The sequence below is a fragment of the Pelodiscus sinensis genome, chromosome W (assembly GCF_052426305.1).
Source record: "Pelodiscus sinensis isolate ZL-2025 chromosome W, ASM5242630v1, whole genome shotgun sequence".
Taxonomy (NCBI): domain Eukaryota; kingdom Metazoa; phylum Chordata; order Testudines; family Trionychidae; genus Pelodiscus; species Pelodiscus sinensis.
The window spans coordinates 10,766,480-10,780,377 of NC_143084.1; the positions used below are offsets into that span (position 1 = coordinate 10,766,480).

Here is a 13,898-nt window from a genome sequence, read left to right on the forward strand (position 1 = left end):
GAATGAAAGAAACAGACCCTTTTATTGGCACATCTTGAGCCACAGAGCTTGAAAACCATTATACTTTGTCAAAATATAGCTGTCTAACTTCACTTGATTAGCTTAGTTTTAGGTTCAACTACTGCTTATTAGGTAAGTGTTTAAATGGTTGCATTTTTACTTCCCTACTGTAAGATAGTCCCAGTCTTTCCTGTTGCCTTTCATGATCTTTTCCCTGTTGTTAATCATTCTAGTCACCTGTCTCTCAACTTATTTCTGCCATCTCCTGATAGAATTGGGGTCACCAACACTAGCCACTGTATTCCACGTAGGGGCATTCTGTTGATTTGTGGAATTCCATTATGGTATCCTTATTTAGTCTCTTCCCATTCAACTTTACATTGTTTGCTCTTTTGACCATGTTGAGCAGAAGTCTTCACTGAGCTAGTAAGTGATGTGCAGGTTTCTTTTCTGAATTGGTAGTTCACTCTGAAGTTCCTGGAAATTCTCCAGTACTGACAAAGCTTCATGTCTTCTGCAAACTTTGTTGCCTTGCTACTCCCACCCTCTTCCCATTAATATGAATGTACCAAACACAGCCAGTTCCAGTCTGGAACCTTGTGGCATCCAGCTGTTACCCTTTTTGCATGATGAAAATTAACCTCCCCCCCCCCCCCCCCCACTTGAATATTTGCCTGACTCACTTTTGGCTTGAGCTGGGTCCAGGAGCTTAGACCACTCCCTTAGACAGGGGCTGCTGCCACCCCATGCTGCTGCCCCTTTATCAGAGGCAGCAGCACTAGGCGACGGGCTAGCTTTTAAACTAGCTCCCCTCGTGGACCAGCTCCTGCCTGGCACCCTGCACTGCTGCCGCTGATACAGTGGCTGCCAGCCCTGCCCTGGGACTATAGGATAGTCGACTAACCGATACAAATTCATGAGGTTACTCAACTATTCAATTAACCAATATTTCACATCCCTACTTTGATCTGATATCTGGCTTTACTGACAGCTAAATCTGGGTGTTGTCCTCTTTTCATTTGTGGCTCTCGCAGCCAAAATGTGAGGACAGTATCTAAGTCTTCTCTATTTTATTCCCCCCCCCCCCTGCATAACATATCTAAGATGCAGCTTTTATCATCCTCACTGTAGTAAGATGAGGGCCTGAAACAAACATAAAAGCCCATGTAGCACAGGCCTGGTTTGAGGCCTAGCTAACAGTGGGTACAGGTACAGGGGCTGGAAGGCAGGGACCCTGGCTAAGGAACCTGTTGGGCTGCTGGCTGGGAGCCAGGTAAGGTTTCCCAGCCAGAGTGAGCCCCTCCCTCCCCCAAACCTCTGCCCCCTACCTCATGGGGGGGGGGGGGGGGGAGTGAGAGAGACAGAGAATATCTTATTTCCTCCTATATAAAACCATGGTGCACCCAAATCTTGAATACTGCGTACAGATGTGGTCGCCTCATCTCAAAGATATACTGGCATTGGAAAAGGGTTCAGAAAAGGGCAAAACAATTATTAGGGGGTTTGGAACGGGTCCCCTATGAAGAGATGAGAGACTGGGACTTTTCAGCTTAGAAAAGAGGAGACTAAGGAGGGGGGGGGGGGGGGGGGGGAGATAAGATAGAGGTCTATAAAATCATGACTGGTGTGGGAAAAGTGAATAAAGAAAAGTTATTTACTTATTCCCACAATATAAGAACTAGGGGTCACAATGAAATTAATAGGCAGCAGGTTTAAAACAAACAAAAGGAAGTATGTCTTCACTCAGTCCACAGTCAACCTGTGGAACTCCTTGCCGGAGGATGTGGTGAATGCTAGAACTTCAACAGGGTTCAGAAAAAGAACTAGATGGATTCATGGGCGTTAGGTCCATCAGTGGCTATTAGCCAGGATGGGTAGGAATGGTGTCCCTGGCCTCTGTTTCTCTGGAAATGGGTGACAGGGGAGGGATCACATGAGGATTGCCTGTTGTGTTCCCTCCCTCTGGGGCATCTGGTACTGGCCACTGTTGGCAGACAGGACACTGGGCTAGATGGGTCTTTGGTCTGACCCAGTACGGCCGTTCTTATGTAATCCAAACCTTCTGCACCCCTTCTCCAGCCCCCGTAGACCTTCCCAGTCACTGCATCTCCTCGTATGCCCCACCTCCGTGTCAACTCCCTCCCAGGCCTTGCACCCCAATTCACTGTCCTTGGTTACAGCCCAAATCCCTGAAACCCTCCTGCACTCCTTCCCCAGGTTACAACCTCCTCCCAGACCCTGTACCCTGTCCTGCATTCCTGCTCCAGGTCCCAATCCCCTCCCAGGCCCTCCACTCCCTACTCCTACACCCTTCCCCTGGGCCAGACTCCTCTCCTGCACCCATATCCCACTCAGACTCTGCACCCCAATCCCCTGTCCCAGGTCACACTCCCCTCCCAGGCCCTGGACCCCCTCCTGATCCCACTCTATTGCCTCAGGGCATGATCCCCCTCCTTCACCCAGACTCCCTCCCAGATTGCACACCCCAATCCCTTACCCAAGTTCTCTTCTGCAACCAAACTCCATCCCAGACCCCTGCACCTCCTCCATTTAATAATGGAAGAGTGTGGCTCTTGATCACTTACCAAATTCTTGGAGTGGCCTCTCATCAAAAATTACTGCCCACCCCTGCACCTCCCCCCTGACTGGACACCTACCCCCACCTTGCTCCTGCATCCACCATTGCTCTTGCTCCCTCCCCCTGGCCAGACACCCTATTCCTAGCCTGCTTCTGCACCCTACCACCCACCCAGATCCTGCACCCCATCCCTATCCCACTTGCTGGCAGCCCTGTCCCACACACTGAACCCCTCACTTTTGTCCCCACCCCAGAGCCTAAGGTGGTCCAGAAAATCCATGAAATCTGGAACCCCAGAAAAGTAAATCTGGCCTATGGGAAGCCTTGAAGCTCAGTCCTCCCTGTCACTGCCCTTTGCCCTGTGTGGCTGGAGCACCAGAGGAGTGAGGTGTCTCACTTGGGGGCCACATCAGTGAGGGTTGGGGGGGGATTTTTTTTCCTCACTTGTGTGGTCCCCAACTGATGATTCTGTGGGTCAGTGGCCCCCACACACAAAAGGCTCCCCACCCCTGCCATAAAGAAAACATTGAAACCTTGTGTGTTGGACATAAATTAATATTTTACTTCATTTAAAATGAAGTTTGATAAACTTAATGTGAGTTAAAATGTTTAATCTGTTTAATTTAAAGTAAACCCTTCTCCCCAGCTGCAGCACTAACAAAATGGCTTGGGTGTAATTATGTAATTAATGGTGAGTTTCCATTGGCAACTGGTGGTCTGTGAAGAGGTTTACATTGTGAGGTGGTTCATGGGCCAAAAAGTTTGAGAACCACTGATAGAGTTTTCAAGATTACGGGGACAGATTTAGAACCTGAAACTGATTTTTATGAAGGTTACTAATTTGACTGTACCCTTAGAAATCAGGTAAAGAAAAATAAAATGCTAAAGGTTTTGCAAAATAAACAGTTGTAACTTAAATAACGAATAGACTTGCAGCACCCTAGAGACTAACAAACGTAGATGGTATTGTGAGCTTTTGTGAGCACAACCCACTACTTCAGATAAAGTGGGTTGTGCCCACGACAGCTCATGATACCATCTACGATTTGTTAGTCTCTAAGGTGCTGCAGGACTAGTTGTTGATGGTGGTGATGATGGTTGAAGGGGGTTTTTAGTTAGACTAACACGGCTACCCCTTGGAGTTGTAACTTATGCTTGTGGTCTCATTTACTCTTTGTTTTAGAGATGGTGGAGCCAGGACAAGATCTGTTGCTTGCTGCTTTGAGTGAGAGTGGAATCAGCCCAAATGATCTATTTGATATTGACCCTACGGACGTGGGCATTGCAACTCCAGCACCAGCGCCAGCTGTTCAGCAGGTTAAAAATGAGAGCTTTTTAAAATTAGCCAGTATTGCATACTGTGGGATTATAGCTTTTTAAACAATTGTAAAAGACTGGAATTGTGTATTTTCATTGATACAAGCTCAGCATATGAAAAAAGTTGATGGTAATCACCGGGGGTCGACAAATTATGGAAAACCCTACTCGCCAGACAAAAAGGGGACTCGCCACCCTTCCCCCACAAAGTGTGTGTGTGTGTGTGTGTGTGTGTGTGTGTGTGTGTGTGTGTTAATGGCATAAATCCCTAATAAGAACAGTAATTACTAATAAGTTATTAATATCGCCCAGGTTATTAATAAATATCTTATAAACCTCTAAATTTTCCCTCTGCTGCCATGTCTCCTCCCCTTGCTCCATCAGCTCCCCTGGTGCCTGCTGCCCCCCAACCCCTCACCCTCCTCTGCTGTCCTGACTCCTGCCCTTCTCACTGCCCTCAGCCTTCCTGAGACCTGCCCCCCTCCACCAGCCCTTCTCTCCCCCCTGTGCACACTCCTCCAGTAGCCCCACTCTGATCAAGTGAGCTACCCCTCCTCAGCCCCTCTTCTAACACCTCCCTCTACACACCTGCCCTGCCTCTCTGCTCTGGTGCTGGTCCCTCCCCTGCTGGTGTCTGCCCTTCTGCTTCACCCCCAGAATCCCCTGGCACCTGCACCTTCCCTTAGCCCTGCACCCTCCTGGTGCCTCCCCCTGCCCTCTTTGCCCTCTTTTTCCCTGATGCCCACCCCCTCACCACCCTCTGCCCTCATGCCCCTGTGCCCTCACACATGACTTGCTCCATCTCCGCCTTCCTCATGCCTACCCCTTCTTTCAAGCCTTCTCCCAGCACCTTCCCCTCCAGCCCCCAGTGCCCTTACCCTCTCCTCTCCTCTCCCAGCATCACCCTGTCCCCCTCCCACTGACATCTCCCCTCCTGCCCTTTCCCTCATTGTCTGCACTTGGCCCCCTGGCATTTGTCTCTCCTGCACCCCTGTCCCTTGGTGCCTTCCCCTTTCTTCTTCTTCTTCTTCTTCTCCTGACCTCCTCCCCTCAGCACAAGCCCCCTCCCCAGGGGCCAGCTCTAGGTTTTTTGCTGCCCAAGCAAAACATTCTCTCTCCCCCCCCCCCCCCCTTCTTGTTGTCTTTTACACCTTTGCATTTTGCCATGGGTGGTTTGTGTTTTTTGTTCGTTCTTGTGGAAGAAAACATTGTCCTCGCTCTGCGTTGTGTTTAAGCAACAAGTAGCCAGAGGCAGTTTTATTACGAGCTGCAGCAAGGGAAAAACTGGTTCGGACAGGGGGGAGGCAGATCTTCGAATACAAGCAATTATGAAGCAGTTTCTATACTGTCCATTGGATATAATAACAATAACAATTAGCCTCCTTCCCATTCCAAACACCAATGGCTAACAGTGATTTAGTTCCACCCAGATGCTCCTTATCTCAAGGTCCCTGCCAGAGTCAGCGTTCTACCCTTATCTCCGTATGGAGGCGAGAGGCGAAGGCAGCGTCTAATTACAGATCTTGCGTTGTCAGGCCACAGACTTAGCCTGACTCTTGCTCTCTTGCCAACAAGACCAAGATGGCTGCGCACACATTCCCTTTTCCTGCCTCCTTTTGTCCCTGCATTTTAGCCTTATAAATAACAAATAGCATTTTCATTTTTGTTTCCGTAAAGGCAAAGGCGCTTCAAGTGCACTCCCCCTTTCGCTCGTTGATGGGTCACAGCAGCCTTTTCCCTGCCCTGTCCAGCCCCTCCCTATGGGCAAGCACCCCTCACTCCTGACCCACAGGGGGAGCCGGGTGCAGGGAACTGTGTGTGTGGGGTGCGGGGGGGAGAGGTACGGGGGTGGCGCAGTGAACGGGAGGCACAGAGCCAGAGGGATGCAGGGATCGGGGGAAGCAGAGTGCAGTGGTGGTACAGAATGGGATGTGGGGAACGGGAGGGGCAGAAGGATCGGGGTCTAGGGGCAGTGCAGGGAATGGGCAGCACAGAGCTGGGGGGGCAGGGAGCAGGGTGCGGGGTGCAAGGGCGGCACAGAGCCAAAGGGTCGCAAGGAAGAGGGAGAGCAGGGGGTCCAGGGTGCAGGGGCGGCGTGGGGAATGGGCAGCACGGAGACAAAGGGGGGGGCTGGGGCCGTAGCAGGACTGGAGCTGGAGGGGCGGGCCCTGGCTGTGCCGCGCGCCGCAGTCAGCTCCCAGGGACACACGGCCAGAGCCAAGCTGCCGTGGCCCTTTGAAATCAGCGGGGCCATGTCACACCAGTGTCCTGGCATCCTGCCCCGCCTCCTCGCACCGGAGGTGCACGCAGGCAGCCCGATGAGAAGAATCGCCACACTTCCCCCTTCCCAACGGCCCTCTGCTCCTCCAACGGCCAGCGGATCGGATGGGGCCACGCCGCCCGTAGTGCAGGCTTCCGCCAGCCCGTCACAACAGCCCACCAGGCCAGTCCGCCCCTGCACTCGCCAGTTGGAAAAATCTGCTCACCGCGCGCAAGTGCATTTGTCGAGCCCTGGTAATCACCTGTCTTAAGTGTATATTAGGAAAAGGAATCTAAAGTGTTGACTGAACTTGTATCAATATCAACTTTCTAGGGCTGCAATGCAATGTATCCCCATACAGAACTTCTATTAGTATACCTTGTGTGGGTTTTCCTCTCCTCTGAAACAAGAGCAAGAATTAATTATCTCAGTGACAACTTGCACATTGCAAAAATGGAACACTTTTTTTGGATATAGATTGGAAAACAATAGTTTGTCAACAGAAATGAAATTGCAAAACTCATTCAGCTTTCACAGCAGTTAACTGGAAAGGGTTTTTATGCCCGAAACAATTTTGGGGGCCAAGTCAATGACTTTGTTTGCTACCATCTTGATCTAATGAAACCAGGAAAGATTAACAGGCAAAGTGAAGGAGTTTAATATTAGTTTAATATGAGGGGGGTGTTAGTAAAGGTTTTCATTTTTTTTCCCCTCTACTAAAACTAGTACCTGATCGTGCTTGCTTTCTTTCTCTCTAGTTAGTGCTACTTAGTGCGTTAGTACTAGGCTTGGAGACTGAGGCAACAGTTGCTGTTAAACAAGAGCCAGAGACTGTATCTACTCCAACACTATTAAATGTTAGGGTAAGAGCTGACCTATTTAGAGTTTTGTATCCGTAAAATAGTGACGTGAACAATTGAGGAATGCCTATGAATTGTTAGCTCTTTGCCATCCCATCAGTATAATTTAGAATATTCAAAAATTCCTTCCCTACTATCTCACTAAAACTCATTTCTGAAGGGTTGGTGTGATGTGTGAGAGGGAACAGTTGTTTAAGGAAGAGTCCAATTCCATGTCTTATGAGTACACTTAGAATATAGAGGCCATTCAGCCTGATGCTTTTAGGTATCCTATCTTGTCTTAAATTGGGAGTCTGAGAAGTCTAACTGCATTCAGCAGAATATCTGTTAACATAGATTATCTTGTTCATATCTTTCTGTGTGATTATATGAAGGAGATCAATATCTGGAAGGTAGGGTTAACAGTTGTACAGAAAAAGGAGTTTTAAAAGTCAGTGTATAAATAAACTAACTGTAAAACCATGTTGTGCAGTATGTAAAATTTCTCTACAACCCAAGTGTCTCCACATAGCAGATGTACTTTATCTAGCTGGTGAGATACTTTCTTTCCTCTTCACTTTGGGGGAAAAATCCTTTGGCGCTGGATCTTCCTGTGAAGCAACATTCAATGCATTTTGGAAGACACTTTTTTGTGCAGATTTCCACACCCTGAAATAAAATATTCAGTATCAGTTAGTTGTGTGATGGAAAGAGAATATTGAGAGTCCATAAACTTTAAGAGTAAAACCCCTCACACTGCTTAAATTCTGCTAAAATTGATTCCTCCAATCCTCTAGGTGAGCTGCATATAACACAAGTTTTGCTTTTTGTGTACTGTCACTTTGAGAATCATCATGATTATATTCCCAAAACAGGACAATCTTACATTTTTGTTTTTCTGTTGCTAGCAAACACCGTCAACCACAACCTTTGTGCTGAATCAAATAAATCAGCTTCCAACTTTGGAGACTACAATAGTAATGACAAAAACCACACCTATGATGACTACTAGGCAGACCATCACTGTAGCAAAAATCATTCAAACCAGCACAACTACTCAACCATCAGTTGCAGCACCAGCAGTACGCAATGCCTTGACCACTACACCTTCAAAAGATCGGGTCCATCTGAAAGATCTGCTCAAAAATAATAGTCTTAACAAACTAATGAAATTAAAGCCACCTCTGAACATTGCCCAGCCAGTTGCGACAGCAGCTAGTAAGTGGTTCTTCTTTCCATGTGTGTTTTGTTTCTGAAATCTGGTACTGATCTAATGTAAAAGAGATCTTGGTGGGGATCCTGGAGTAGCAGTATAATAGCATTAAAATTGACTCTAGAAACCCAACACATGTTGGACTTTCAACTTCTCAGCGTTGCAAAAGGAAAGTACAGAGTGGTACAAAATGACTGAATTTTTAAAAACTCAACCCTTTATATTTTTTTAAGAAATGAGACAACTGAAAATATGTATGAGCTTCCCATTTCAAAATTTAACATGGTCATGGGGTGGGGGGGGGGGGGGGTGTAGCAATTTGTTATCTCAACATCAAGAAGATTTATTTGAATCTATGTTGTTGTCTAATCTATTGTCTGTGGTAGGGGAGTACTGTCCTTAAACTAGTCATCGGTGTCTGTCTCCTTCCCAAAAATACTTGTGGCGGGTTCACACACTTCTACGCACGGCTTCTTCCTTCAGGGTGGCTTGTGGGGGAAGTCACCGGCTGCTCCGATGCGCCCCCTTTGGGTGAGGGGTTCTCTTCAGGTCACTGCCCTCTACAAATCAGGAAAGAGATCTTGGAGTTATCGTGGACAGTTCTCTGAAAACTTCCACACAGTGTGCAGCGGTCAAAAAGGCAAATAAAATGTTAGGAATGATTAAGAAAGGGATAGAAAATAAGACCCAGAATATCTTACTGCCCCTGTATAAAAGTATGGTACACCCACATCTTGAATACTGTGTACAGATGTGGTCTCCTCACCTAAAAGATATTTTGGCCTTGGAAAGGGTTCAGAAAAGGGCAACTAAAATGACTAGGGGTTTGGAACGGGTCATATGAAGAGAGGCTAAAGTGACTGGGACTCTTCAGTTTGGAAAAGAGGAGACTGAGGGGGGGATATGATAGAGGTATATAAAATCATGAGTGGTGTGGAGAGGGCGAAAAAAGAAGTTATTAGTTCCCAGAATATAAGGACTAGAGGACACCAAATGAAATTAATGGGGAGCAGGTTTAAAACTAATAAAAGAAAGTTCTTCTTCACACAGTTCATAGACAACCTGTGGAACTCCTTGCCAGAGGAGGCTGTGAAGGCTAGGACTGTAACAGAGTTTAAAGAGAAGCTAGATAAATTCATGGAGGTTAGGTCCATTAAAGGCTATTAGCCAGGGCATAGAAATGGTGTCCCTGGCGACGGATGGCATGAGACAAATGGCTTGATCATTGTCTTCGGTCCACCCCCTCCGGGGCACCTGGTATTGGCCACTGTCGGCAGACAGGCTACTGGGCTAGATGGACCTTTGGTCTGACCCAGTATGGCCATTCTTATGTTCTTATAACTATCTTCATGTTGTAACAGTAGGTAGAATAACTTCAACTTGTTTGAAGATATTCTAAAGTTGATCATATAAACTTTTACGGGTGCCTTACCATAATGGTATGTGCCTAGACTTTTTACAGGACATGTTGTTGTCTAATATAGTAGTAACTTCTTGGTGTATTTTATCAGTTGCTGAAGTAAAGTTGTCCAATATACCTTTCAGTAGTTTGAGAACTGCTTGCTTTTTTTTTTAAACAAACAAGCAGATGGCTTTCTCTTCCCTGATGACCTCTTTGTAGAAACACTTAATAGAACTTGGAAGAATGAAGCTTTAAATGCTTTCTTACTACTTAACATACAATTTTTACTAACTTGTATTTTTATTTCTATTCTTACAAAAGTAACCTGTGCAAGTCTTACATTAAATCTGTTTTTGCTTCCATGTAGTAGAAGCTTGAAACATAGCTCATTAACTAAAGCTTCCACTTTATCTGCCTTTATGTAGATATTTATCTTAGATCTGCACTGTGGTCCTCATCATTAAATTCCACAGGGAGGAAAGTGAACAAATGTGTTGTAGTTGACAATTTAAAACAATTCAGTCCAACATCTTGACTTTCTTACAGAAATAATTGTACAGGTTGAACCTCTCAACCGGGACGCTCTGGTTCAGCAGGACCATGGATGTCCCAGGGCCAGAGAGTCCTGGTGGAGGGCTGGTGGCTGGGAGCCCTGCAGTGGGACTAGAGCCCAGTAGCGGAGCTGCCCTGTGGCAGCGAAATGGAGAGCCCAGCAGTAGAGCTGCTGCCTGGTGCCAACACTGCAGGGGTGGGAGTGAGGGGGCAGGAACCTGGAAGTGGGGACCGCCTAGCAGCGCAGCAAAAAGCCTGGCAGCCCCACTGCCTCCTGGTGGAGCTTCAGCGATGTTTAAGCCCCAGCAAGGCTTGTCGCCCAGCAGTGCAACTGGACCCCAGCAGGGGGGCTGTCCTGTAGGGGTGGAGCCCCGGCAGTGGAGCTGTACGTGCCGCAGCAGCGCTCCCACAGTGGGGCCAGGAGCCCTGCATACGGAGGGGCCGGTGGCAGGGGGAAGCTGGCTGGGAGGTTGGCAGCGAGGCTATGACTGGGGGGGCACAGAAATGACCTTCCCTAGTCCAGCAAAATCCATCTGGGACCAGTTAGGTCTCAAGGGTGCCGGACCAAGGAGGTCCAACCTGTAGTGTTTCAAAATGTGGTAGAGTAAGATCACGTTTCTTGATCACGTTTCTTCCTATTAAATTACCTTGTCTCATGAGAGGGACAATACTATTAAATGGTCTATATGAAGGTGTATTCTCTTTAAGTTACACGTATTGGACCCACATGTCTCATTTTACCATACTGGTTAATCTAAAGATTTAAGTACATGTTGCTCCCTGAGAAGGAGGCAGCAGAACTAATTTCAGGTATGGTCACTGTCATGAATAGGAGCTGCAAAGGAGAGTCTGATTTACCTGCAGAGCCAGGAAAGGGTTAAGCAACTTTGGAGATGATCCTGAGGGAGGGGGCTTTGAGCATGCAGCCAATGAAATGCAGATAAGGAATTTGAAACTGAGAGGGGTTCCCCCCTTTTTTGGGGGGGGGAGGAGAGGAGAGAGGGAGAGGGGCTCTCCCAGGAACAGACCTACTGGGTCAGACCAAAAGTCCATCAAGCCCAGTGTCCTGTCTGCTGACAGTGGCCAATACCACGTGCCCCAGAGGGAGGGAACACAACAGGTAATTCTCACGTGATCCCTCCCCTGTCACCCACCTCAGGAGAAACAGAGGCCAGGGACACCATTCCTACCCATCCTGGCTAATAGCCATTGATGGACCTAAAGTCCATGAATCTATCTAACTCTTTTTTTTTTTTTTTAAACCCTGTTAAAGTTGTAGCTTTTGCTGCATCCTCTGGCAAGGAGTTCCACAGGTTGACACTGCGCTGAGTGAAGGAAAAACTTCCTTTTGTTTGTTTTAAACATGCTGCTTATTAACTTCATTTGGTGACCCCTAGTTCTTATAGTGCGGGAATAAGGAAATAATTTTTCCTTATTCACTTTTTCCGTACCAGTCATGAATTTATAGACCTCTATTATATTCCCCCCCCCCCCCCCCAGTCTCCTCTTTTCTAAGATGAAAAGTCTGTCTCTCTTTAATCCAGTGATTCTTAAACTTTTTAAAACTGAGGAATTTTTGTTGAGCCAAAAAAAAAAAAAAAAGTCGGAGTGTTGGGAGACAGTTATTGAGCAAAATAAAGTTGCCTGCCCCTTTAAGGGTGGCCATTTTGAAATCTGTTCTCTGTGGCACACCGCCGAGTCCCTCATGGCACACTGGTGAACACAGTTTAAGAAACACTGTTTTAATCTCTCTCCATATGGGACCCGTTCCAAACTGCTATTCATTTTTGTTGCCCTTTTCTGAACCTTTTCCACTGCCAATATCTTTTTTGAGATTACTCGACCACATCTGTACACAGTATTCAAGGTGTGGGCCTACCATGGTTTTATATAGAGGCATTAAGATACTTTGTGTTCTCTATCCCCTTTTTAATTTTTCCTAACATTCTATTTGCTTTTTTGACTGCTGCTGCACACTGAGTGGATGTTTTTCAGAGAACTATCCACAATGACTCCAAGATCTCTGTCTTGAGTAGCTGTAGCTAAATTAGTCCCCATCATATTGTACGTATAGTTGGGATTATTTTTCCAATGTGCATTACTTTACATTTATCAACATTAATTTCATTTGCCATTTTGTTGCTCAATCACTTAGTTTGGTGAGATCTTTTTGACGCTCTTCACACTCTGCTTTGGTCTTAAATGTCTTGAGCAGTTTGGTATCTGCAAATTTTGCCACCTCGCTGTTTACCCCTTTCTCTGGATCACTTTTATAGATAAGTTGAATAGGATGGGTCCCAGGACAGACCTTTGGGGGACACCACTAGTTACCCCTCTCCATTCAGAAAACTGACCATTTATTCCTACCCTTTGTTTCCTGTCTTTTAACCAGTTATCAGTCCACAGAATGACCTTCCTTCTTATCTCATGAGAACTTACCTTAGAGCCTTTGATGAGGGACATGGTCGAAGGCTTTCTGGAAATCCAAGTACAGACCAGGGGGACGGGGGGGGGGGGGGGCAAAGCAGAGCAAAGCAGAGCCAAGCCGTGGAGCGCGCGGTCAGCTGACAGCCCAGACGCTTCTGGGATGTCAGCTGGCCGCTGCTCCGCGGCTTGGCTCTGCTTTGCGCCCCCCCCCCCGTCCCCCTGGTCTGCAGACCAGGGGGACGGGACGGTGGGGCAAAGCAGAGCCAAGCTGCGGAGCACGCGGTCAGCGGCTTGGCTCTGCTTTGCTCTGCTTTGCCCCCCCCCCCCCCGGTCTGCAGACCAGGGGGACCGGGGGGCAAAGCAGAGCCAAGCCGCGGAGCCTGGGCTGTCCGCTGCCCGCGTGTTCCGCCGCTTTGCTCCCCGTCCCCCTGGTCTGCAGACCAGGGGGACGGGGAGCAAAGCAGAGCAAAGCCGCGGAGCCCGAGGGCAGCAGGACAGCCACGGCGTGTCTGGGCTGTCCCGCTGCCCCCGTGCTCCGCGGCTTTGCTCCGGACACCTGTGGTACAGCAGCTGGGGCGCTGCCAGTTGGTCCCGTAGCGCCGCTCTGGGTGCTACTGGACCAACCGGGCAGCACCCCAGCTGCTCTGCCCCAGGCGTCCCCGATTCAGCCACTGCTGAAACTGACCAGTGGCTGACTACAGGAAGCCCCTGCCCCGGGCTTCCTGGAATCAGCCGCTGATCAGTTTCAGCAGCAGCTGACTTGGGGATGCCTGGGGTTCTTAAGTTGAATCTGTATGTAAGTCGGAACTGGCGTCCAGATTCAGCCGCTGTTGAAACTGATCAGTTTCAGCAGCGGCTGAATCTGGACGCCAGTTCCGACTTACATACAGATTCAACTTAAGAACAAACGTACAGTCCCTATCTTGTACGTAACCCGGGGACTGCCTGTATACTATATCCACTGGATCCCCCTTGTGCACATGTTTGTTTGACCCCCTTCAAGAACTCTAGTAGATTAGTAAGGCATGATTTCCCTTTACTGAAACCGTGTTGACTTCCCCCAACAAAATATATACATCCATGTGTCTGACAATTTTATTCTTTACTATAGTTTCAACTAATTTGCCCGGTACTGACGTTAAACTTACTGGTCTGTAATTGCCAGGATCGCCTCTAGAGCCCTTTTTAAATATTCATGTCATGTTAGCTATCTTCCAGTCATTAGGTACCAAGGCTGATTTAAAGGCTAGGTTACAAACCATAGTTCCGCAATTTCCCATTTGATTTCTTTCAGAACTCTTGGGTGAATA

At 47.7% G+C, this 13,898-nt stretch overlaps 1 protein-coding gene across 4 annotated transcripts in view; it reads left to right on the plus strand.

Annotated features, from left to right (window-relative positions):
• LOC102449197 (protein strawberry notch homolog 1-like) overlaps positions 1–13,898 on the plus strand; it is a 93,946-nt gene that overhangs the window by 12,034 nt on the left and 68,014 nt on the right. For 2 of the 4 annotated variants that reach the window (XM_075914761.2, XM_075914759.2), the window contains exons 2-4: positions 3,764–3,895; positions 6,914–7,018; positions 7,903–8,212. In XM_075914761.2, coding sequence (XP_075770876.2) covers positions 3,764–3,895; positions 6,914–7,018; positions 7,903–8,212 — 547 coding nt within the window. Of the gene's footprint in view, positions 1–3,761; positions 3,896–6,913; positions 7,019–7,902; positions 8,213–13,898 lie in introns of all 4 variants that reach the window. The other 2 variants (XM_075914760.2, XM_075914758.2) reach the window with 2 other exon arrangements.